General features: G+C 31.5%; 2 protein-coding genes and 1 pseudogene across 3 annotated transcripts; all 3 read left to right on the top strand.

Annotated features, from left to right (window-relative positions):
* The first annotated feature begins 6,850 nt into the window (after positions 1 to 6,850).
* Positions 6,851 to 8,791, top strand: LOC144544380 (putative glycerol-3-phosphate acyltransferase 3). Its single transcript, XM_078292884.1, has 2 exons — positions 6,851 to 7,590; positions 7,735 to 8,791. The coding sequence occupies exons 1-2, from the start codon at positions 6,895 to 6,897 to the stop codon at positions 8,584 to 8,586; spliced, it is 1,548 nt and encodes a 515-aa protein (XP_078149010.1). The 5' UTR covers positions 6,851 to 6,894; the 3' UTR covers positions 8,587 to 8,791.
* Positions 8,792 to 16,975: 8,184 nt separating this feature from the next.
* Positions 16,976 to 22,199, top strand: LOC144544573 (uncharacterized). Its single transcript, XM_078293104.1, has 10 exons — positions 16,976 to 17,283; positions 17,626 to 17,742; positions 18,183 to 18,398; positions 19,258 to 19,440; positions 19,779 to 20,000; positions 20,167 to 20,283; positions 20,464 to 20,607; positions 20,971 to 21,072; positions 21,184 to 21,252; positions 21,549 to 22,199. Exons 1-10 carry the CDS (start codon positions 17,086 to 17,088, stop codon positions 21,777 to 21,779), a joined length of 1,599 nt encoding a protein of 532 aa, XP_078149230.1. The 5' UTR covers positions 16,976 to 17,085; the 3' UTR covers positions 21,780 to 22,199.
* A 396-nt stretch (positions 22,200 to 22,595) lies between these two features.
* LOC144544095 (uncharacterized) lies at positions 22,596 to 25,555 on the top strand (annotated as a pseudogene). Its single transcript, XR_013508148.1, has 3 exons — positions 22,596 to 23,057; positions 24,748 to 24,972; positions 25,194 to 25,555. The product of XR_013508148.1 is annotated as an uncharacterized LOC144544095 (transcript).
* The last annotated feature ends 899 nt before the right edge of the window (positions 25,556 to 26,454 follow it).

Here is a 26,454-nt window from a genome sequence, read left to right as displayed (position 1 = left end):
GCGAGAGGCTCGGATTTGAGAGGAAGAGACGGAGAGAAAGAGAGAGAGAGACACGGAGGAGAGGGAGAGACGGAGACAGAGAGAGAGAGTACTGAGGATTTGAGAGGGAGATACGGAGACAGAGACGCTAAATTAAAAATGAGAGGCGCGAAATGAAAATAAGAAGAACCCTAGCTTAGCTGGTTATATAGGAAGTTATCATTAGGATCGGTTGTTTATGAAGAACCGATCCTAATAGTATCAGGATCGGTTTTTATAAAAAAATCGATCCTGATACTAATTTTTTTGAAAAAAAATAGTATCAGGATCGGTTTTTTATTATAAAAAACCGATCCTGATACAATTTTTTTTTTCAAAAAATTTTCTGCAAAAAAATAAAAAAAATAAAAATAAATCAGGGTCGGTTTTTAATAAAAAACCGACCCTGATTTTTTTTTTTTTTTTTTTGCAGAAAATTTTTTGAAAAAAAAAATTGTATCAGGATCGGTTTTATTGCTAAAAACCGATCCTGATAGTATCTGGATCGGTTTTTAGCAATAAAACCGATCCAGATAGTTTTTTTCTTTTATTTGGAAAATCTTTTCATATGGTTATGTTTAAATAAATATAAAAAATTACATTTCAGAAATATAAGTTAATTATTTAATAAAAATTTTATTTAATTTTCAAATTCTACTTAAATAATATTAAACAGCAGATAGGTACTATTTGACATTGATATTTCATTAATGTAATTTTGATGAAAATTAATGTAATTTATATTATTAAAATTTATGTGATAATATAATTAATTATTTGACATTGATATTTCATTTTGAAGTCATTTTGACTATTGAATTTTTTTATACAATCATGCATGATGCATCAATGACTTGTGCCATATAATAATATACATATGACTTGAACCCTTGTTGTGTGGGGTTGTGAAGGAACGAATACGAACATTAGCATTTGGTCGATCGGAACCGTTAAAATGAAAGAATGTCATATTAATTTCACCATTATAAAATTTGATACAATTCGGGATTCATTTACTAGTTCATCAAAGCAAAACAATATAGCAACATCACACGGCCGTAAATAGTTTACGTTGGATCAAGACTTACAGTTGTCGGGCCTTCGGCACTTTTACGTTATTAATGTTCCATGTTATATCTTGATCATTTTAAAAATTATTACAATTCATTTAATTACAGATCCACCGTTGGATGATCATGCAGAAATGAACGGTCTGCATTCCATTTAACAATTTGATGCCATTAATAATAATAAAATTGTACAAAATTGCTCATGGTAGAGTTGATTTGGCCATACAAAAACAAATAAATAATTTTTATATTTTTCACATTTTTCTTAATATTTATCCGTGTAGATGCATTACCAAACAGAAAAGAAAATAAATGGTAGCCGTTTGATGGTTGATAGACCATCAATATGAGTGGGGTTTAGTGATGTTTCTCATATAAAGTATTAGGATCGGTTTTTTATAAAAAACCGATCTTGATACTATTTTTTTTTTAAAGTTGGTTAGGCAAAAATCAACTCTACCATGATCACATAAATTTTAATAATATAAATTACATTAATATTATTTAAGTAGAATTTGAAAATTAAATAAAATTTCTATTAAATAATTAACTTATATTTCTAATATGTAATTTTTTATATTTATTTAAACATAACCATATGAAAAGATGTTCCAAATAAAAGAAAAAAACTATCTGGATCGGTTTTATTGCTAAAAACCGATCCAGATAATATCAGGATCGGTTTTTAGCAATAAAACCGATCCTGATACAATTTTTTTTTTCAAAAAAAAAAAAAAAAAAAAATCAGGGTCGGTTTTTAATAAAAAACCGATCCTAATAGTATTAGGAATTTAAAACAAACACTTATATGCTTGATTTTCCATTTTAAGGATTTTTTTTGCTATTTTATATGTGCATTTGAATCTCATCTTTGAAGGATATAAAAACTATTAAATAAAATCTAATGTTTACTGTAATGCCCCTGTAGAGATAAAAACAAAACTTATAGTTCTCTGTCTCCAAAAATTCTGACTCATGTTAGACATTTAGACTGAGCTTTCTTCTACATTTTTATAAAAAAAAACAAAAATTTTGGTTTATAGTTTGTCCAGAATTTAATTTTGAAGTTTGACATTCGAAAATATAATAAAAAAAATCAACACCTTGTATAAACCTCAAAATAAAATATAAATCAATCTCCAAAAATCAAGTTCCGAAGATCATAGGGTTATTCTCAGAAAAAACTGATGAACAATAGTAAAACAAAGACTGTAGCATAGTACCTATCTGCTGTTTAATATTATTTAAGTAGAATTTGAAAATTAAATAAAATTTCTATTAAATAATTAACTTATATTTCTAATATGTAATTTTTTATATTTATTTAAATATAACCATATGAAAAGATGTTCCGAATAAAAGAAAAAAACTATCAGGATCGGTTTTATTGCTAAAAACCGATCCTGATACAATTTTTTTTTTCAAAAAAATTGTATCAGGATCGGTTTTATTGCTAAAAACCGATCCTAATAGTTTAACTATTAGGATCGGTTTTTTATAAAACCGATCCTGATAGTAGCAGGATCAGTTGTTCGAAACAACCGATCCTAATAGTTTAACTATTAGGATCGGTTTTTTAGAACAACCGATCCTGATAGTTCACAAATTTGGATCGGTTGACTAAAAAACCCGATCTAACTAGTTAATTTTTAGGATCGGTTTTGTTCAGAAAACCGATCCAGATAGGTATTAGTATCGGTTGTTTCATATAACCGATCCAGATAGGCCGATCCTGATTCCAGTTTTTCCACTAGTGAGTCAACTCAAACCCTAAGGCCTTGCCGATCTCTCGTTGGACCCTGTTTGCCACGTCAATGCTCTTCCCGTCGGTTGGTATTTTCTCCAAGAACTTAACCCGGTACTCCGGCGTAGGATTCATCAAGTAATAGAATGGATCCATGAACTTGAATATAGACGTTGATGTACCATAAAACATGCTAACATGTGTGCTCAATGCAACGGGCACAACTCTCCTTTAGCCTCCTTTAAACCCTTTCTCAAAACCTCAAATCCTTCAAGAGCAACATTCTCTAGAAAATACTTAGACAAAATAGCTCTGCCTAACCTGAAGCCATCCACCTTCATGCCACAGAAACAAACCATGACCATAACTCTTATCATTAAGTCTTCGTTCAAAAAATGAAGAAATGGATATATACATAGTAAGACCAGCCCCCTAAAAAAACTACCTCCTTCTAAAGCCACAAGCATGAAGTAATGGAAGGTTGTGTTGGATTTCAGGAGCCACTCTTCTATGTCTATAACTAAAGTTTTCTCGAAGATGCATGTCGTCAAGAGAAGGCAGTGACGGCTGTTGTGGTTGGCATTTTAGTAATTTTGCGCATAGCACTCGTTTATAGTTTGCTAACATCCGGTGTAGGAAGCGATGGAAGAAAAGGAAGGACTTAGAGAAGAAACCTTTTGACGCCATGAATTGATGTAGTAGGAATTTAATTTGAATTCAAGTTAGTTTTTTGAAGAATGAGAGAAGAGAAGGTAATTTATAGAAGTACATAAGAGTAGTGGTAATTTATAGGTCCTAGCTCAGCTTGTTAATTCTGGATCGAGCTGGAATTTCAGCTTGAACTCGTGACAAGCCAGCCTGAGCTAACTAACTAGGGTTAATTGGATCTTATTTTAAGAAGAAATGAATTAATTATACAAACTTTTTAGATCGAGCTGAATTGAGCTAAACAGTATAAAATGAACAGAAATTGATACCTAACCGAGCTAGCTCGTGAGCTGGCGAGCAAGCTAAGCCCTAGCTTGAACTCGTTAATTCTGGACCGAGCTAATGACGAACTGGCTCGTTAACAGCTCAGTCTAATAACGAACGAGCTCTTAGGAAACCAAAAATTATTTTAATATTTTAATAGCTGACCCTAAACTTTAAATCAAATTTTTTTTTTTTTTTTTTTTGTATGTTTCACCTTGCATCAGTTCGGAAACCAAAAATTTTTAGTTAAACGTTAAAAAATCAAAATTAATTAATTACCACCTTAAATTTCAAAATTTTGATTTGAAGTTGAGGGTGGTAACTAATTAATTTTGAATTGTTAACGTGTAACTAAAATTTTTTGGTTTCCGAAACTTTTATCCTCCAATTATCTTCTTCAATTTTTTTTAGCGTCTCTCACAACAAGAATGAGACACCTTTCGCGAGGATAAAAAAGTGACTTTTTGCGACGAACTACTCTCATTTTTCAGTTTTTTCTTTTTGCAACGGTACTTTTCGCGAGGGAGTACCGTCATAAATTTGTTTTTTCTCTCGCAAAAAGTATCTACATTGTTGTAGTGGATCTTGTCAACTTTATGGGCATAAGACAAAACTTATCATAGACAAAAATTATATACACATTTATATGTTCCCGTTATCACATCTAACATATTTTTTGAATATTTTTTGAATAAATCGTAATTAAAAAGAAAAATAACAAATCAGTTTGATGGAGGTTTTTTTTTTTTTTTTTTTAAAAACGCTGGTACCGAATTCTTGGTTCGGTACACTTCAGAAAATACCGAATCTTACAAACCAAATTATCCAACTGAACCCTTATTCGGTACAGGAAGTATACCGAATCACATATTCGGTACATGATTTTTCTGTTTGTTTGTCTGTGCAAGTTCCTTTTTTTCATTATTAGAATAATTGTTTATTGCATGACTAGAAAAATAGCTTATTGAATGGAGATAGGCATGCAACTGTAACTATATAATTGCCTTTCATACAAACAAATAGTCAGTATTTACAAGGGCAACAATACAACAACTTTGTTACACGAAACTTGACATGCAACAACTAGACATGCAACTAGCTATTTCCAAAGTTAACCCAGTTTGGAGTATTTGTAAGGGAGACAGAGTAGGCCCCATCTTACTATTTGCAAGGGGAGCAACAAACGATTATTCTAGTAATAACTGGTGTTATATGCATGCAACAAACGATTATTCTAGTAATAACTGATGTTATGCGTGCAACAAACGATTATTCCAGTAATGTTTCTATATCACACATCTAGTCATCAAGGGCCCCAGGTGCTGTTTGCAACCCATATGCAAATTCACAATCACGTACACTTTCTGTTGAGGGAAGTAAATCTGGATATATATACTACAACTAACAGCAATGATAATAAAGATAACTAAATTGATGTCGATATAAAGAGACCATATATATATATACGATGTCTAATTTTAACAATGCGCGTGCCCAAAGTTTGAACTACTCAATATATATACACTTGAATATTTTATTTCTTTATTCCCAGAATGATCAATGAAATTAATTAATTATCTATTCGTTTTAATATATAAACAACTAAACAAGTCATCTTGAAAACATAGGTTTTGTTAGGTGGATCGTCTGCACAGTACAAGTCCTAATTAGAGGTGCTACTTTTACCCGATTACCCGGATCCGATCCGGAACCGAACCGGATCCGATCCAGAACTGACCCGGATCCGATTAATTTGGATATGGTATGGTTTAAAAAATATAACCGATTAAATTATGGGTATGGGTACAAAATTAATAATTTAATATCCGACCCGGATCCGAACCGGAACCGATACTGTAATGGGTAGGATATGAGTATCATTTAATTATCCGACCCATAACCGGACCCGACCCGATACCCGTATAAATACCCGATAAAATATATATTAATAACTCTGCATCAAGTTTTTGTGTTAGATAATATATTTCAGCTGAGCTATAATTTGATAAAACTTAACCAAATTTATGCTACTGTTTTACACTACCCTTTAATTACATCCTTAACTAGCCCTTTAATTACGCCATTTAATTTTTGTTCTATATTATACACATGTGACACATGACACATGACACATGATTGTCAAATTTATTCTTCTATAACTAGCTTATTTTATACCTTTTTTCTTCTATTACATTCAATTCATAGATTTTTTTGAATTATAAAAAAGGAAATCATCATCTCTAATATTTTACTTTCTAAAAATTATATCTCTTCCATCCTCCTAAATTCAAAAGCTATTAACAAAAAACTGAATTCAATATTTTTTGTTACACCATGAGTACTCCAAACAACCAACAACCAACAACCAACTAATAATTTAGAGTTATTATTTTTATTTTGCTATGTAGCATGATATATTTTATTATTTATAAACATAATTAATAGTATAATTTTTATTTTGCAGTAGTTTTTAATTTATATTGTAATGATTTATTATATGAGATGTTTAAGAAATTATAATTATATTTAAATGTAAATAATTTCTCGAATACTTTGGAGTTGTGACCTATACCCGCTCTGGATCCGGAACCGCCCCGTATCCGAACCGGACCCGATAATCCACAAACAAGTTACGGGTATCTATCTACCCGGAACCGAAAGACTGGACCCGAAATATCTACGGGTAGATAGGTATCCGGATCCGGACCCGACCCGATTTGAAACAAATAAGTATATGGATCAAAATTTGGACCCGAACACTTTTAGGGCCCGGGTCCAAATATAATAGTACCCAGACCCGACCCGACCCGATAGCACCTCTAGTCCTAATAAGAAAACAACATAATGCCAGAATTCTTAGGTAGCTCAGCGACCTTTGAGACTATAATGCCAAACTTAGCACAAAAGGAAATTATATGCTTTGGCACTTCACCTTTGACCATTTGAAAAGAAAGAAAATTTTGACAAGTCAAACCGGTTGCCTTAGTCTACCTTCCAACTCCTCTTATGCACTTCTATAAATTGCCTTCTCCTCTTTCATTCTTCAAAAAACTAACTTGAATTCAAATTAGATTCCTACTACATCAATTCATGGCATCAAAAGGTTTCTTCTCTAAGTCCTTCCTTTTCTTCCATCGCTTCCTACACCGGATGTTAGCAAACTATAAACGAGTGCTATGCACAAAATTACGAAAATGCCGACCACAACCGCCGTCACTGCCTTCTCTTGACGACATCTCCGAAAAAACTTTAGTTATAGACATCGAAGAATGGCTCCTGAAATCCAACACAACCTTCCATTACTTCATGCTTGTGGCTTTAGAAGGAGGTGGTTTTTTTAGGGGGCTGGTCTTACTATGTATATATCCATTTCTTCATTTTTTGAATGAAGAGTTAATGGTAAGAGTTATGGTGATGGTTTGTTTCCGTGGTATGAAGGTGGATGGCTTTAGGTTAGGCAGAGCTATTTTGCCTAAGTATTTTCTAGAGAATGTTGCTCTTGAAGGATTTGAGGTATTAAGAAAGGGTTTAAAGGAGGCTAAAGGGGTGGTATGTGTTAGCAGGAGAATGCCACGTGTCATGGTGGATGGCTTCCTGAGAGACTACATGGAGGTGAAAGAAGTGGTGGGAATAGAGCTAGGTATCAGATATGGATTTTTTACCGGGGTTTCCATGGATTGGGATGAGCAAAAGTTGGTAAACAAATTAGAGGCTATTGGTGGTGATGTAATGGCATTTGGATCAAGTTTTGGCATGGACAGCCAACAACAAGATCATCCTTTCTTGGTTAGAAATTTATTTGAAACATGCATATCACATTTGATCAATCATTTTGCACATACATATGTTAATAGTTATACCATATATGATCTATTGATTAATAACAAAGATTAACTAAACTTGGAATTTTCAATTTCTACTTCATTTCAGGAATGTTACACAGCAACCGAAACAGAAAAAAAATGCTGGAAACCTCTGCCGCCAGACATGTACCCGAAACCGCTTATCTTCCATGACGGCCGACTTGCTTTCACGCCGACACCAATGGCTACACTTGCCATGTTTCTCTACCTCCCTCTCGGCCTCTTTCTCTCTGTTCTTCGCCTCATCATGTTCGTTCTCCTACCATACAGCCTTTCCATACCACTCGGCTCCTTGACCGGCTTGAGATACCACCTTGTGGCCCCACTTAGACAGTATGACACCGGTACAAATCCAGCCGGTGGCCAGTTGTTCATTTGCAACCACCGGACCCTCCTTGATCCGATCGCCATATCTATAGGGCTAAACCGCCATGTGACAGCAGTGACATACAGCCTGAGCCGTTTGTCAGAGATAATTTCTCCGATACAGACGGCTAGGCTAACAAGGGATAAGGAAGAGGACAGGAGAAGGATGAGTACTTTACTGGCTCGCGGTGATTTGGTGGTCTGTCCTGAGGGTACCACCTGTCGGGAGCCGTTTCTTTTGAGGTTTAGTCCATTGTTTGCTGAGTTGACTGAAGGTGTTGTGCCGGTTGCATTGAGCACACATGTTAGCATGTTTTATGGTACATCGACGGCTATATTCAAGTTCATGGATCCATTCTATTACTTGATGAATCCTACGCCGGAGTACCGGGTTGAGTTCTTGGAGAAAATACCGACCGTCGGGAAGAGCGTTGATGTGGCAAACAGGGTCCAGCGAGAGATCGGCAAGGCCTTAGGGTTTGAGTTGACTACTTTAACCAGGAAGGATAAGTATATGATGCTGGCTGGAAATGAAGGAATTGTTAAGGGTTAAATCCTAAGGTGTTCTTCACAGGAGTATTTGACAAGGATCTGACAAATATTGAACATACCCCTTGATTTGTCACCTTAGCCTTAATTTGCTAATATAGTTAAATAGCAAAACTTAGTTACATTCAAGGGGAATAAATAATTACACATACTTTGTCCTTGTGTTGTTTTTTTATTTTTTATTTTTTTTTAAATGGATTCGTTATACTTAGTGTCACATGTACAAAGTTGAGACGGGCTTGCATATAATACTGTTTCTTTTGTTCTTTACTGATGTATTTAAGCTGCAATTTTTTTTTGATAAAAAATGGTAGTGGCTGAGGGCTCTTATTTCAGCCTTCAATAATCGACTCTCATTCCTCTATCATAAAAACTACGGTACCAGATGTTCAAAAGAAGAAAAAAAAACTACGGTACCAGTCCAGATGTGCCATAGTTCCGTTCATGTACTTTTTATGATTATAATAGAACAGTGTAGAACAGATACTAAAAGTTTCTGACTGAAATCAACAGCATGATCTGAAGTGCTTGTTTTTATTTTCTGGTTGGCACGGACTATGGCCCATTTAATTATGGGCTGAAGATACCTAATAATTCAAGCCCAAAACATAAATTTATTAGCCCAGTAAAAATATCACACTGATTTTTGAATAAAATAAAGGCTTGAGCCCTGTTTCAGTAGTTTTCATAAATCTCCTCATCAGAAAAAATAACAAACTCTGGTACCACACTGTACCAGAATCCACTCTATCATTCAAAGACTTAACTCATGCCTACTTAGAAAATGCACAAAATTGCATTTCTTCCATGTCCAGCAGGGGTACCAGTGGTACCCTTTCTTCAACTCTGTCTTCTAAGGAGAGTGCACTATGGGGCCCAACCATTGAATTGGTATCACATTCAAGTCTTCAGGTTTCCATTTGTTGAGATTGGAAACCACTTCTGAGTTCATTTTCCTGCCCAAAAATTCAACATAGAACAAATTAGAACAATTGAATTTCTTACAGAATCACTTTGGCATTAGTAAATTAGAACAAATTACAGATTCACTAGCAAAATCTAAATAATATAAAGTGATGGAGAATCATTAGTATACAACACTAGATATTACTGTTATTAAAATCGGACCGGATCGGATGGCTAGACCGAAAAAATATGAAAAACCAGCCGGTTTACGCAGAAAACCAATGAACCATCCAAAACCGGTTCCTTTTTATTAAGTGAATTGTCACTAATGTTATCAAAATCGGACCAGACGCTGACCCAATGAAGTATTGAATTAGCAGTTCACTCATCAAACCGGTGGGTTGACCATTCTGACTACTAATTTTGTAAATACATATATTTATGAGATATGAGTACAATTATAAAATTAATCATATGTTTAAACTGGCAAAAATTTTCACATAAATATTAAATAAGTACTGAAATTTTTATTAATATTAAAAAAAAATTAAATTCTACCCACTTTTGATCAGGATTTCAAAAATGAGTAGGGTTAAAATGCACCATTGATTTTGTGCTCTAACCATACTCCACCTCTTTATCTCTATTCTCAAAGTTCAAACAGTTGATCCGAGCGGCTCAACATGATCTCCATATTAAAATGTGCTTAGAGACCAAATTTTATATTTTTTGAAATTTTTTACTATTTTTTTAGATAGGTACAAAATCATTGCATCTCGACCATCCAAAAACAATGATTTTGTACCTATCTAAAAAAATAGTAAAAAATTTCAAAAAATATAAAATTTGGTCTCTAAGCACATTTTAATATGTACATCATGCTGAGTAGTTCGGATCGACTGTTTGAACTTTGTAAACGGAGATAGAGACGTGGGGTATGGTTATGGCACAAAACCAATGATGCATTTTAACCCTACTCTTCAAAAATTGCCCAAACCAGTTAAAATCTCACCGGTTTGTGTTTTCTAATAGAAGATTTTATAATTTATTTATTTTTTATTGAAATATTATAAATGTTTAATATAATTCTTTAAAAATAGATGGAATATAATATAATTTGATTTATTAGAAAGACTGCGACAAATAACCCGGATCAACATTTTTCAGGCTGAATTTTTTGCTACTGTAAGAAAATTAATATATTTTTTTATGTGTTTTTGGAAAAAAAATAAAAACAATTGAATTTTGAGTTATTGTTCCCGGTTCAAAAGTCACTTCTAACTAAATACAAAGAAAATTGTACATTTAATTTCTAAAAAGTTGTATCTATTTTTGAAAAAAAAACAAAAACTTTAAATTATTTAACGATTGTTATTCAAAAAAAATCTCAAAATATATACAACTTTTCAGAAATTAAATGTAGTTAGAAGGATCACAATATTTTATGTATTACCTAGAAATGACTTTTAAACTGCGATCAATAACTCAAATTCAAAGCATATTTTTTTTCTAATAACACATAAATAAATATATTAATTTTTCTTACAGCAGTGAAATATATTAAATTATATTGAACCGGGTTATTTGTAGCAGTCCTTCTAATAAATCAAATTATATTGTATTCCATTTGTTTTTATAGAAATATATTAAACATTTATAATATTTCAATACAAAAAATAAATATATTATAAAATTTTTTGTTTTATAAAAAAAAAACACAAAAACCAGTGAGGTTTTAATCGGTTATAGGATTGATTGAACCGGTGAGTTTTTAACTGGAAAGATGATTTATTACTAGCAATATTTTGACCGGTTTGGTCATTTCTGAAAATCCTAACAAACAATGAGTAGAATTTGAAATTAATTAAATATTTTGGATATTAATAAAAATTTCGTAAATAAGTACTACAAAATAAATTTATAAATTATTAAAAATAAAAAGGATTACATGTTTTTAAAGCTCAATATATGTAGAACATGGTATTAAAATTATTAAAGTAAACATCATTGGAATGCTTTCTTTTTTATTAAAGAGGTTTAGTTTTACATTTTATTTTAAAATTGAATAATTAATGCCATATGGATTTTTCATTTTTTTTTTGTGATGAAAAAAACTTCCAACTATCTATATTACAAATTTGAGTATTTTGAAATTTTGTTTTAAGAAAAATAATGTTGTGAGTTACCTATTTTTAAATCATGCCGTCTGTTCGTTTCAAAATTGTCTAAAAACCCATTATTTCAAGTATTTTATATATGAAAACAAAAATTGAAAAAAAAATTATACAAATAATTTACTAACCGCTTTTTTTATAATATTTCTACAATTTCATATTAACAGCAAAATAAATCTTAAAAAAATAAAAAATTATAATAGTTGAATTCTAATGCATTATCACAATACATACACATATTAAGACCTTTATACGAGCGACAAATCATGAAAGATTGGTTAAAAGCATGTGTAAAGAGATTTAAGAAGTATCGTATGTTTTAAAATAACCTTCATATGACCGGCAAATCAAAATAAGTATGTCATTAAAATCTTAATTATATCCTTTCAACTCCTAACAAAAGTAAAGTAAAATTAATATTCATTTTTCTTGTCACTTATAGTTAGAAATCTTATTATATGTAATTTTATAATTGAAAAACCAGTTAACATATTTATTGACTTTTTCTAATTTCTTATTATGCAATTATTGCAAAATTCAAAAATATTAAAATTACTAAATTTTTTTTTTTAAAGAAAACGTGGATCAGGTCCACATCTGACTATTAAAATTATTAATATAATTAGTATATATATGTTTTTTTATCTAAAATTTTAATTAGAAACTAAAAATAACTAATTTGATAGTAGACTTGTTTGATATATATTTTTTAATTATTTGCCTATATATAGCTAATTTGAAATCCATATGATACTTTAAATAAGTATTTGAGTAACAACTGCATGATAGATCATGCTAAACTCTTCTCATTCTCTCTCTTTACACATGCATAACTTCTGTGGATACTTATTTTGATTGAAAGCATGCATAATGTTTTTTTCATATTAAAATTTCAAGTACATATATACTAAATTGTGTAATAAATAATAACATGCTTTCATCCATGTAAAAAAGAAATAACTTTGAAGAGTTAAGAATCAAAATTTTGCAAATTATGATTATAAATAATTAATTAACTTAAAATTAAAATTTTTATCAATTTGATTACATGTAATAGTGACATTCCAATCTATCCCCACTATATAAAGACAACTCAAAATTAGAACTGAAGAGGCCAACAGTTGAAGAGTCAATTTTTTTAATATTTCTATTGCCATAATATATAAAACTATGCTTACTGTTTAATAGTACATAATCACTATTGAGGACTAATTAAGCCTTTGTACAAATACCCGAAATTTTTAAAAATACCATATTTTTAAAAATGATAAACCAAAAGACCATAATGCTGTGAAATATCGAAAAATAGCATGGCCGCATCCCCAAAATGCAGCCACTTTTATAGTGGCCGCATCTAGGGGATGCGGCCACCTTTTTTTTTTGGTTTTTGGCCTTCTCGTGCAGCAGTTTAACCTGTTAAAAAAAAGGTGGCCGCATTTTGGGGATGCGGCCATGTTATTTTTCGATATTTCACACTATTATGATCTTTGGTTTATCATTTTTGGTAATATGGTATTTTTAAAAATCTCCGTACAAATACTAATACAGATTGTATTGAAATTTTAGAACATAGCATCTCTTGAATTTATTCACGATGGAGATTTAGTTACAAGAGAATAGGCTTGTTGAAATTATACCAAGACACGAGATTTCATTAATATAAAGCAATAGTTTATCATGCAAGCATGAAAAAAAAAATCTACTTGAATTAATTATGAATTTTAATGATAAATATAAATAAAATACTGCCTAAACACTAGATAAAAGATCTAATTAAACTTCATAATATAGATTTAATGAAAGCTAGATCGTAAATATAGTAATTAGAAGCACATTTTTTTACAGTTTAATACAATATTGTTCTAATTAAGTTTTGTCATTACGTACAAATTTAGATAACATGAGTGAAAATTTATTTGCTACTAATTTATTTCATTCTGTGGATAAAGTTAACATGTGATTCTTTTCACAAGTAATCATAACCGTAAAGTAAATAAAGGAAGATAAGAAATCTTAGTGGTAAAATACATATTATCCAAAAATAAAGCAATCATATCAAATATATGTTCAAATGACAATAAAATTTATATTTCCAAACATGTAATCAAGACCACCTAGCTATCAAATATATATATATTTTTTTTGAAGATCAAGAATCAGTGTTCCTGACAATTCATTGATATAAAAAAAATATTTACAAAAGCTCAGAAGTTAAAAAAAAAATCAAAAAATAAAAAAAGAAATAAAATATTTACATTGTTTTGAATTACACCCCCAAATCTCAGTGAGCTATCAAATATATTAAAATGTTCTTTTTATACTACACTGCTTGTAAGAGAATTACTCAATCCGCTATTTTGAAGAAAGTATTTAAAAAATATAAAACTGGTATTTTGAAGATATACTAGCGCTATTTTGAAAAAAAAAATCAACAAAAGAGGATTTTCCTAGTATGGTAACCCATTATGAGTAATTTAAAAAAATCACCAAAGGATGTCTCTTCTTTTAGTGAAGTTTAACATATCCGGAATGATTGCTATGGTAAATAAGCATTAAAATAGAATATTAACTTATATATTGAAGACACGAGTAAAATTACAAAATGACAAATAATACCTTTGCCATATCATTCTCAAAATATCTGTATTTTGAAATGAGTCGCACACAGTTTAGCTAGTATTGGATACATCACACTATTTTATACATTATTTTTGCATATACAATCAAAATGGTCTCCAAATGACACATAAATTGATTATTTTCAAGAACCTATAAAGTTTCAATAAACACAACAATTAAAACTCAATACATACACTGTTTTACATCATGTTCACAAATACTTCTCTCCATTTGGATAAAACTCAGTAGACATATTAAATTTGGATAACTCGGGTTGAGTACTCTTTCACCTCTCCCATTTTTTTTGTCACTTATAGTTAGAAATCTTATAATTGAAAAACTAATTAACATATTTATTGATTTTTTCTGATTTCTCATTATACACTTATTGCAAAATTAAAAAATATTAAAATTACTAATATAGTTAGTAAATATATGTTTTTTTAATCTAACATTTTAATTAGAAACTAAAAATAACTAATTTGATAGTAGACTTATTTGATAATTTTTTTTAAAATAATATGCCTATATATAGCTAATTTGAAATCCATATGATACTTTAAATAAGTATTTGAGTAACAATTGCATGATAGATCATGCTAAACTCTTCTCATTCTCTCTCTTTACACATGCATAACTTCTGTGGATACTTATTTTGATTGAAAGAATGCATAATATTTTTTCATATTAAAATTTCAAGTACATATATATTAAATTGTGTAATAAATAATAACATGCCTTCGTCCATATCCATGTAAAAAAGAAATAAATTTTGAAATAACAAAGAGTTCAAAATTTTGCAAATTATGATTATAAATAATTAATTTACTTAAAATTAAAAATTTCATCAAGTTGATTACATGTAATAGTGGCATTCCAATCTATCCCTACTATATAAAGACAACTCAAAATTAGAACTCAAGAGGCCAAAAGTTGAAGACTCAATAATTTTAATATTTCTATTGTCATAATATATATAAAACTATGCTTACTGTTTAATAGTTAATAATCACTATTGAGGACTAAGCCTTTATACAAATACTAATACAAATACAGATTGTATTGAAATTTTAGAACATAGCAATATAGCATCTCTTAAATTTATTCACGATGGAGATTTAGTTACAAAATAATAGGCTTGTTGAAATTATACCAAGACACAAGATTTCACATATAAAGCAATTAATAGTTTAATACGGAAGCATAATAAAAAGAACCTACTTGAATTAATTATGATTTTCAATGACAAATATAAATAAAATACTGCCTAAACTCTCGATAAAAGATCTAATTAAACTTCGTAATATATTTTAATAAAAGCTAGATCGTAAATATAGTAATTAGAAGCACAAGTTTTTACAGTTTAATATAATATTGTTCTAATTAAGATTTGTCATTATGTACAAAATACATATCTCCATTCTTATATTATACATGTAGTTGTCCTGATCCACCAACGTTTGATATTGAAAGATAAATTTTCAAATTAAATATCAGCCCTCCAATTACATAATTTGTTTCTTTTGATTAAATACATCTATTTTATATGTAGAAATCTAAATTTAGTTGAAAACATACTTGCTACACAGATTACTATATGATTTGTTACAATAAAATTGAATAAATTCTTAGCGATATGTTTCCTTATTTCTCTTTATAGCTATCTATGATTTCTGCAATTAAATTATTTCCTTATTTCTTCATTTTCTCCATTTTATTTCTCCTCTTTCTCTAAAGTTTCGACAATGAAAATGGAAACAATCAAATCATTTCCGGATTTTATTTAGGGCTACTACATCTTTGTAAATAAATGAATAACAAATCTTGTTTAGAACTTTCGTGTAGAGAAATTTCCATCAATAATATATATGTAGTGAAAATCCTTATTTCAATTATTTAATCATATCTTTTCCAATTTTGTTTCTTTACATATCATTTCTTCTCTAAATCGTTTACTTGTGGAGAAAATTAGATATTAAATCGCAATGATACTTCAAGAATCTTTTTCATGTTATATTTGATCTTTTTTTTTCATTTGTTGTTATTTCTTTTATTGTTATCTATTATTTGAATTTTCGTTATTAAATCGCAATGATTACTACATGGTTTTTCACAACTTATAATAAATTTATATAAATTTTCGTTATTAGATTTTGCAAGACCAGATATTTATTAATTATTTTTTTTTATAAACTTTCTAGAATTTGTAAATAATAAGAAAACAGAATAAAGAGATCATAGAAAAAAAAAAAAACTTGCTCCTCTAAATCGACGGCCCAACAGAAGTTGCTCTTTCGCTGAGCATTCTTAACCGTCCGATCCTAAGAAAGGAGCTGCCGCTCCTCTTCTCTCCCTTCTCGATTCCGGACAAGTATCCTCTCCAATACTGGCTAGCACAGGACAGTATTATTGGGCTTTGTGATTCGTGCTAATTTAAAAAGAACGGTCCAGATCTAATAATTCTAAAAGATTCCCTATTACGTTACCGGGGAGGATCTGAATTCCTCGATCCCGCCCCCCGCCGCATCCCAAATTCGCATCCTCTGAGATATCTCTAACTTTGCGTGACCTTGAAAATTCCAACTATTTAAATACGCTCTGCACGAATCTCAAAGCACACATAATACTGACCCCTACATCACCCCCGAATAGGCACCGGACACGTCGGTCATTCAAAAGTTGAGATATCTCAGAGGATACGGACTCGCCGCATCCCTCCTTCCACTCACTTATGCGCACTCTAGATATTTTGTCCTTCAAATTTATCAAACACACTTAGAATCCTCTACAATAATTTTCCAGCAATGGAGGCTACCACTTTTGTTCCCCTTAGAGGTACTTACGCGCACCGCTTCTCAGGTCTGCACCCTTCTATCGCGAGCTACTCATACTCGAGACGCCATTATTGTGCTGCTCTGAGCTCGGCTTCTACAGCTGCACCTACAGTTTCTGGAAGTAGTTTTACAAGCAATTCTGGTCCTCAAATGAAACCAATTGATGAGGTATCCTGGCTTACTTTACCGAATCTTTAGCTTTTGTTCGTTCTCTTTTTCCACTTTCTGTTGGGCATTTTTACAAACAGGTAGTGTGCTATGCAATATATGGAGGGTTGTTTTGTTTTTTTCGTTTTTTTATAGTTTATTACACCTAAGGCCATGTATGTATCAACCTTAAATGGAGACCACCAATTCAAAATTTCAAAGCTGCACAACTTAGTTCCTTCATTTGTTTTTTCTTCACATATCCAAAGTAAGGTTTCAGGAGCACATGCCGGGCTCTGTTAATTAGTAAACTATGAATAATCTTGCTAGTTTATTTTTTTATTTTTTAATGTTTACATGAAGGCATTTTTTAACTTGATGGCATTGTCACCATTGGATGGAAGGTACGCGCAAAAGGTCAAAGAACTACAGCCTTTGTTCAGCGAGTATGGTTTAATCTTCTACCGTGTTCTTGTTGAGGTATAATTAGATTTTGATACTAATGATCTATTGGTACGCACTGTTATAGTGGTTTTACCAGACTGTACCAATTGAGTGCTGCTAGGTACTAAGTTGATAGCTTTTCTGGAGCTTTATTAGATAGCTTTTGTCCAAGTAAGCATACATACCAATCAGGCATTGTACGTTTTGGTTGGTAACTAGACATCATATATTTTCAGATCCACTTAATTGACAGTTATAACATAAGTTTAAGGAAATGAAAATAGCAATTACACATCTACTAGTTTTATCGGTATTCCTATGGAATTTTCACAAACATATTTTTTGTTGCAGCACTGAAAGAAAACTGAGAAAAAAAAATTTATGCAACTGAGCACATTACATTTTTTTAATGTCTATTTCATGTTAGTATATGAACAAAAAGGATGACAGCAATATTGTATTGTATCATATTGCAGGTTAAATGGTTATTGAAGCTGTCAGAAATCCCAGAAGTAAAAGAGGTCCCAAGCTTCAGTCAGGAGACCCGCGCTTACCTTGAAAACATAATCCGGGAATTTAGTGCAAGTGATGCGCTGGAAGTCAAGAAGATAGAGAAAGTCACAAACCATGATGTAAAGGCTGTTGAATATTTTCTCAAGCAGAAATGCATGAGCCACTCTGAGATTTCAAAGGTTAGTTCTTTCTATTTGAGAAACCTGAAACAGACCCATCCTAAACCTAACATACTCTAATCTAACTCCAAATAACTGTTGTTCCCAATGAAATTATTTTCGTACGATGACTTGAACTGACCTGGTAGGTGGTACACTACCCGACCTTTCCCTTAAACTCCAGAGATCTGAACCTACTCCAAACTGGTTTTGATCTTAATTATCAAGTTCACTGTTAATTTGACCTATCTACAAAATCTGAAGTAATTCGAAGCCAAAATAGCCAACCCAAAAAATTGATCTGAATTAAAAAAAAATGACCAAAACTGGTTTTAGCTAACAAGAATCCAACTCGACTCGTCTGTTTTAAGCCACCCTCAATTTAGCCTGACAAATGCCTTGGTAAAATCAAAATACTCTTGCAACTACCTTGTTTAAAATCAAGGCATTTTGTTTTAAACAAGGCAGTTGTACCCGGTGCATTTGTAAGGCATTTGTTTAATCCAAACTGCCTTGGTGCATTTGGTTCTTACTTGGTAAAATCCAAACAAGCCTTGATTCTTACTCTTACAAACTACTCTTAACCAAATGCACAAGGCTTATTTGGATTAAACAATTACACACTTTAAGGGTAGTTTGTAATTGTTTAATCCAAATAAGCTTTGATTTTAGCGGTAAATGTAGAGCAAATCACTAAGCCAGTTCTGAATAAAATATAAGTACCTCATTACTTGAACCAGTACTCAAACTGCATGCAATACCATATTGTTGAGATCTTGCTGTACATTAAAGTGTGTTTTTGGAAAATAGTAAATTATTGTACTTCTAATCATATTCAAATTCTCTATAAGTTAATGTATGTATTTCAATTTTTTGATAGGTCCTTGAATTTTTCCATTTTGCGTGTACTTCAGAGGATATAAATAACTTAGCTTATGGCCTAATGCTTAAAGAAGCCATGAATAGTGTAATGTTTCCATTCATGACCGACCTATGCAAAGCCTTGTGCACCATGGCAAAAGATAATGCACATGTACCGATGCTCTCACGCACTCATGGCCAGGTACCATCTGTTTTCTCTGAATTCTGGCACCTCTAATAAAATATCAATGTACCAGTACTGGGTCCCCAAGTGGTAGCTTTGTTGAAATTGACTGTACTTGATATATTATTGTCCATTAAGACCCAAGTAAATCCTGAATTTACATTGTAAATCTCAATTGCTATTAACTTTTTAATTGTGTGACTATACTGTAATTAAGACTGATAAACACAAAGAAAAAGACAAAAGGTAGTTAATTATAATTTAAATATCCCATTTACCTTATGAACGTCAACGTTATCTTTGATGTTTACTTCTTTGTCTGTTTTTTTTTTAACTTTTATTCTTCAACTATATAGCCAGCATCGCCTACTACACTGGGAAAAGAGATGGCAAACTTTGCATTTAGACTGAGTTACCAGGCTCAGTGTTTGAGTGAAGTTCATATATTTGGAAAGTTTGCGGGTGCTGTAGGAAATTACAATGCTCATAAAATTGCATATCCTGAGATAGATTGGCCTCACATTGCTCAAGAATTTGTTACTTCTTTGGGCCTCCAATTCAACCCCTATGTCACTCAGGAAAACTTACCTTTTTACTCATCTTTATCTTGTCTTATGTATGCTAATAACATTATCCCTTTCTTTTACACTTAGTATTTTCTTCATCTTTTTTATTATCTTGTGTTGATGATCAATGATGATACATGTTTTCTTGTATTGTGAATTATTTGGGTGTATTTTGTAGATTGAGCCGCATGATTACATGGCCAAACTTTTCTATAACATGGTAGAGTTCAATAATATCCTGGCTGATTTTGACAAGGATGTCTGGAGTTATATTTCTCTTGGTTATTTCAAGCAGGTACTCAAGCATTGTAATTTTATTTTTTATTTTCTTGTCTTAAGAAATCGTTTTGTATCTAAATTCCAAACTGTTAAAAAAACACGTATGGAATAATATATAAATCTTCTATTATAGACTTTTATTTTCTTTCTGGCAATATATTATTGTTATTTTTGAGTTTATCCAAATTCTTTATAGACGACGAAGGCAGGAGAAATTGGGTCCTCCACAATGCCTCACAAAGTAAATCCCATTGATTTTGAAAATAGTGAGGGTAATCTATTTTTAGCAAATGCTGTTTTATCTGCTCTTAGCATCAAGCTTCCCATTTCTCGTATGCAGGTATTTCTCATTTTACTTGATCCTTGCAATAAAATTTAACTTCCACTGATTTCTGATGTATCAGAACTATTATATTTTTATTTTTTACTCCTTTCACAATTAAACCATGCGTTATAATATTAGTATGACAAGCGAGGAATCAATAAGAATGAGTAATTGAGAAAACAAAGCAGTTTAGTAAATTTTGCCTAGCTTAACCTTGGTTTTATCTGTTGGGAGTCTTTTTGCAAATATGACAAGTTATTAGGCATAAATCAAATACCCTGGGAACATATATATAGCACCTTTTTTGTTGTTGGATGAGAAAGTCTTACCATTAATCACCCAAAAGAAGCTAATTTAATTTAAGTGATCATAATGCAGAGGGATTTGACAGATTCGACAGTTTTAAGAAATTTGGGGGTTGGACTTGGACATTCTCTGTTGGCTTACAAAAATGCCCTCGAAGGAATTAAGAAGCTTCAGGTAAAAGTTAATTTAACCAATAATTGGAGAGAACCATTTATGCTAATTGGAAAAATTCTGATTTACAAAGAAAAACAATTAATGCTAAACACGATGCATTTTAAATGTCAGGTGAATGAGTTGCGCCTAGTTGAAGACTTGGAACAGACTTGGGAGGTTCTTGCAGAGCCAATCCAAACTGTATCTCTCTCTCTCTCGCTCGCGCACGCGCACACACACACACACACACACACACACCCCACACTGACACTTTAGCGTGCATGAATACGTGCACACATAGACATGCACATGCTTACACAATCATTATTAGATTAGTAATTGACATCATAACTGGTCCAACTCCTTTGTGTTTCTAGTTTAGATATAAGGGTTAATTTATGGGAGCTTCTCATTTTATTGTGAAAACTAATTGCAGTAAATGTATCTGGCTGACATATCATGATAACTAATTGAGTTTTTTTTTTTAATATCCTTAGGTCATGAGAAGATATGCTGTACCTGAAGCCTATGAGAAGCTCAAGGAGCTGACAAGAGGAAGAGCTGTTAATGAAGAAAGCATAAAATCCTTTGTTCAAAGTCTGGATTTGCCAGAAGAACCAAAATCCAATCTTTTAAATCTAACACCGCACTCATATGTTGGAGAGGCAGAGAATCTGGCCAAGTCAATTGAGGTTTTGAGTGGGCTCTTGGGATTTAAAATAGACTAAATGCTATGCTTTGGTGAAATCTTTTGTTATATGAGACCTTTGGTTGTCGTACTGTTGCTGCTACCTGCAATTTTGTTGTGAGCAGGGCTAATATATGTTGAATTTGACAACAGATTGTAATATCTAATAATGTGAAACCTTGTCCGAGTCAAAAGGCCAAACGAATTCACGTAAAATGTCTCTGGCCAAAGATAGAAGAAACCTTGCATTATCTTTTTATTAAGTCTTAGTTTTTTTTTATTATAGTTTTTCTTAGTTTTTCTAGCAAAATGATTTTTCAAGTTTGTTTCCCTTTTCTTTTGCCAGAGACATAATAAAAGATTGCACAACGAAAATAACTAAGGAAAATTGAAAGATGAAGGATGGAACATTTAAGGAATTCATTTATGGACCATGTTGAATTTGAGAAATTCAATTAAACTTTGTGTGCAATTGTGTATTATATTGAGTTTTTTGTGATATATGCAATTTCTGTTTACTTACAATACACTTCCATAAATTTTTAACTCTGTTAGACAAAAAAAAAAGAAGAAAAAAATATATATATTTCTGTTTTATTTTGGAATGAAATTGGCGGGAAACAACTTTGGAGAGAAAAAAGGGAAAGATATTGGAGGGAAACATAAAAAGCATTAATGGAGGTCTCTAGCCAATTGCAACTTTTCTTTTCTTAAATTGCACCATACCATATATGAAAATGAACTGTTTGTTTGTTATTGTGGGGAATTCTCCATTTAAGGATCTGCATCTTCATCTCTATGTATCCTCTATTTAAGGATACCAAAATCATACGACAATTCAGTCAAAGCAAGATCAATGGAATTTCTGACTGTACCACGACTCTCATCCATCACCCGTTGTAAACCCCACAGAAACCCTACTTCTTCAAACCAAAAACCTTGCTCTGTATCATTACGCCTCCCAACAACCTCCACCGCTTCAGCTCTCACAGCCTCGCGGCCATCCGCACAGGCAGCAGCACTAAACCGAGTGGATGTTCTTTTAGAGGCTCTCCCTTACATAGAGAGGTTTCATGGGAAGACGGTAGTGGTGAAGTATGGCGGGGCGGCCATGAAATCTCCCGAGCTCTGTAAGTCTGTGATGAAGGATCTGGTTTCGCTATCTCGTCTTGGCCTGAGAATGGTGCTTGTCCATGGTGGGGGACCTGAAATTGATTCATGGTTGGCAAGACTTGGAGTGGAGCCTCAGTTCATTAATGGATTGAGGGTTACAGATGAGGTGACAATGGAGGTTGTAGAGATGGTGCTTGTTGGAAAGGTGATTTCTTTTTCTTTTTTTAGGCTTCGATTGTTATTTTTTAATTTTTGGTGAATTTTTGGATAATTTGCTTAAATGGCTCCCAACAATTTCTAAGCAAGCAAGAGCTGTAACTATGCGGTATTCTAGCCATAACTTTTCCGAACCTACAACTATAGTACAAATTTACAAATTAATGTTGAACTTTATATTGTACAATTTATAAATCTCTTTTTGCCTTGTTTAAATACCACGAATATGTTAAAATTAGTATATTTTTTTTCCTCCATCTGTGGAGTACAATTACTTTCAATAGAAAGCTTACATATTCCAGTGAATGAGTTTTCTTCATTTTTTTTATCAAACCATGTTTGTTAGAGAAGAAGTTTTTGTTGAGTTAAATTTTCAGAAAATTTAGATAGTTAAATAAATTCATCATAATAAATCAATCAAGTAAACATTACAATCAAACTTATCGAATCGGAAATTTTGAGGTTTTCAAACTAATAGAACCGCAATCATATTCTACATGAAATGTTTATAATCTCTCTGTTCATTTTTTTTTCGGATCATTAAGGGAATAATCAAGGCGTTAATAAATGATTTACAATTACAAAGACAATTAAAGAGCATTCAGTTAGGCCTTCAGTTTTGTTGACTATGATAATTAATTATATTATTCGATGATAAAATATAAAGTAATAAGTAGGGGTTAAAATGGATCGGATGTGGAGGGGTGGTAATTAAACCATATCCGTATTTTTTTTTTCCGAATATGGATATAGATATAGATTGGATCAAATATTATTACAAAGTATATAATATCATTAAAAATACCAAAGTTTATAATTTTTATCTAGTTATAATGGTGAATAATATATATTAAACTATATATTATATATTTACTATTGAAAAACACATAATTAAAATTTAAAACCATATATCCAAATCTTGACCCTTGTTGTTTAATAAAATAATAAAATATCCAATCCGTAATTGATTTATATGCAAAAATTAGATACGGATATACGATATCTGAATATTTATTTGCCAATAATTCTAAAGTTATTTTATTTATTAATTTATTTAACTATCAAATTTTTTTGAAAATTTATCTCAATAATCTGATGCATATTCCGTATCTATTATTCAAAATTTTGAATTGCCACCAAGATAATCCATTGATGTTACAACTTAACACAATTGTAAAAGCGACTAACGATAACTCAATAATATCCACCAGTACTAGGTTAATTAATTGAATTGAATTGAGATGAAATAACAAAAAAAAGGAAAGAATGAAGAAAAATATATTTTTAGTTAGCTTTTTCATTGTTTCCTATACCAAAGCCAGAGGAGAGAGAGTGATAAAGAGAATTAGTAAATAAAAAAGGTTATCAAAATTAATTAGTTTCCAAATCAAGCGCCATTTCATTGATTTTATAATTACTATTTTTAATTATTATTAAATGCTAAATTGCTTCTAGATACGTACACTCATACGCATCCAGAAAAAGAAATGACAAAATGGAATGGTTAATGAATTGAACATTTCAATTTAGTCCTCCAATTTGTAAAAATATAAATGCCGATGACATTCTGAGTTTTTCAATAAAATGTTTCAACAGGCACCAGAGCAACTATCTAGTCATCTACTAGTCATTGCACAAGCACCAGAGCAACTAAAACCAAATCTTTGCTAACTTTACAGGTGAACACGTCCCTTGTATCTCTCATCAACCTAGAAAAGAATGCTTCAGCTGTTGGCCTATCTGGAAATGATGCTCACCTTCTTACAGCTTGTCCCGTTCCCAATGCGGCTGCTCTTGGTTTTGTCGGCGAAGTTTCAAATGTCAATCCAGCAATCTTGCACACAATCCTATCTGATGGCCACATTCCAGTGATTGCCCCTGTTGCTGCTGATGAGTCTGGTCAGGTAGATTTGCAAAACTTATGAATGCATAACTCTTTTCCAAACTTTTATTTTCTTGTCTTATCAGAAACTCAAGTATAAATCAAATTGGTCTTCTTTTATTTTATTTTATATTTTTCATTCTTTCTTTAATTTGTTGAATTGAGCAAGCAGAGAGGGTACTCCTCACATTAATGCATTAACTACATCTGGGTACTTCTCTAATCATTGAATCATGCCATTAGGCGTACAATATCAATGCGGACACAGTAGCCGGAGAGATAGCTGCTGCTCTGGGTGCCGAGAAGTTGATCCTAATGACTGATGTGGCAGGAATAATGGAGGATCGAAACGATTCCAGTAGTCTAGTCAAGGAGATTGATATTAATGGGATTAGAAAGATGTTGGAGGATGGAAAGGTGGTCGGAGGGATGATACCTAAGGTTAAGTGTTGTGTTAAGTCACTGACACAAGGTGTGCGCACAGCAAGTATCATCGACGGTCGGGTCCCGTATTCTCTCTTGCTCGAGATACTGACAAATGAGGGGTCGGGGACCATGATTCAAAGCTGAATCATTTGCTTTTGTTTTTTTCATTATGCGGATTGTTAAGTGAGTCTGGAAGTGTAGTTGGAAGGTTGAGATGTTGTAGTAGATCTTATATTTATATTGTGATGTAGTAGAATTTATTAGTTATGTTGTGAATTTATTTGTTCTAACTTTTAGTTAAAACTAACTAATTTTTAGTTTTTCTGTCTAATTTTAATGAAAATAAAATTATAGCAAACTAAATGTAGCATTTTAAAAAAAAAAAATTCAGAATTCCAAAATTTCAAAACAAAACAAAACATAATAAAGAAAAATACACAACATATCAGTGTAAATGATTTTGATATAAACCTGTGTAAAATATTTTGGGAACTCATACCAGTAAAAAGCTTAAATTAATGGGACGCAAGAAAGTGGCATCATTATTTAAAACTTAATAGGAATAAGTATATTTGTCTGAAAATCTAATGAATAAATGATGATAAAAAAAATATTAATTTCTATGAAGATATCGGATTTTGAGATTTTTGACGAGAAAATTGACTATTTTAAAAGTGTTCATGGATACACTAGAAATTTGTTCTTAATTTAAAATATTTGGAATCCAGCTCTATTGTTTCCATTTAGAAGAAAAGACAATTTAGTTGAAAAAAAATTACTACCTCAGCCGAAATTAAAATGTTGCTGTTTAATTATTTGAACATATATATAACGATCAATTTGGCAAAAAAAAAAAAAAATGAATGAAAAGGAAAATAATTGGTTGTGCCTAAAATAAAATATCTCTGCTCCTCAGAGAGAGATTGACATACCATATAACATCAACAACACCTCATGCCAGCATGTCTAGAAATGAATTTTAACAAAAAAACAAATTCATAGTTAGGCACATAAAATTATTGTATGATATTTGATCACCCTTATCAAATCAATCTTACAAGGCAAGATGGATGTTTAA

Source organism: Carex rostrata, chromosome 26 (assembly GCF_964058835.1).
Source record: "Carex rostrata chromosome 26, lpCarRost1.2, whole genome shotgun sequence".
Taxonomy (NCBI): Eukaryota; Viridiplantae; Streptophyta; class Magnoliopsida; order Poales; family Cyperaceae; genus Carex; species Carex rostrata.
Note: the sequence above shows the minus strand (reverse complement) of the source record. Positions and strands in the feature narration are given on the sequence as shown.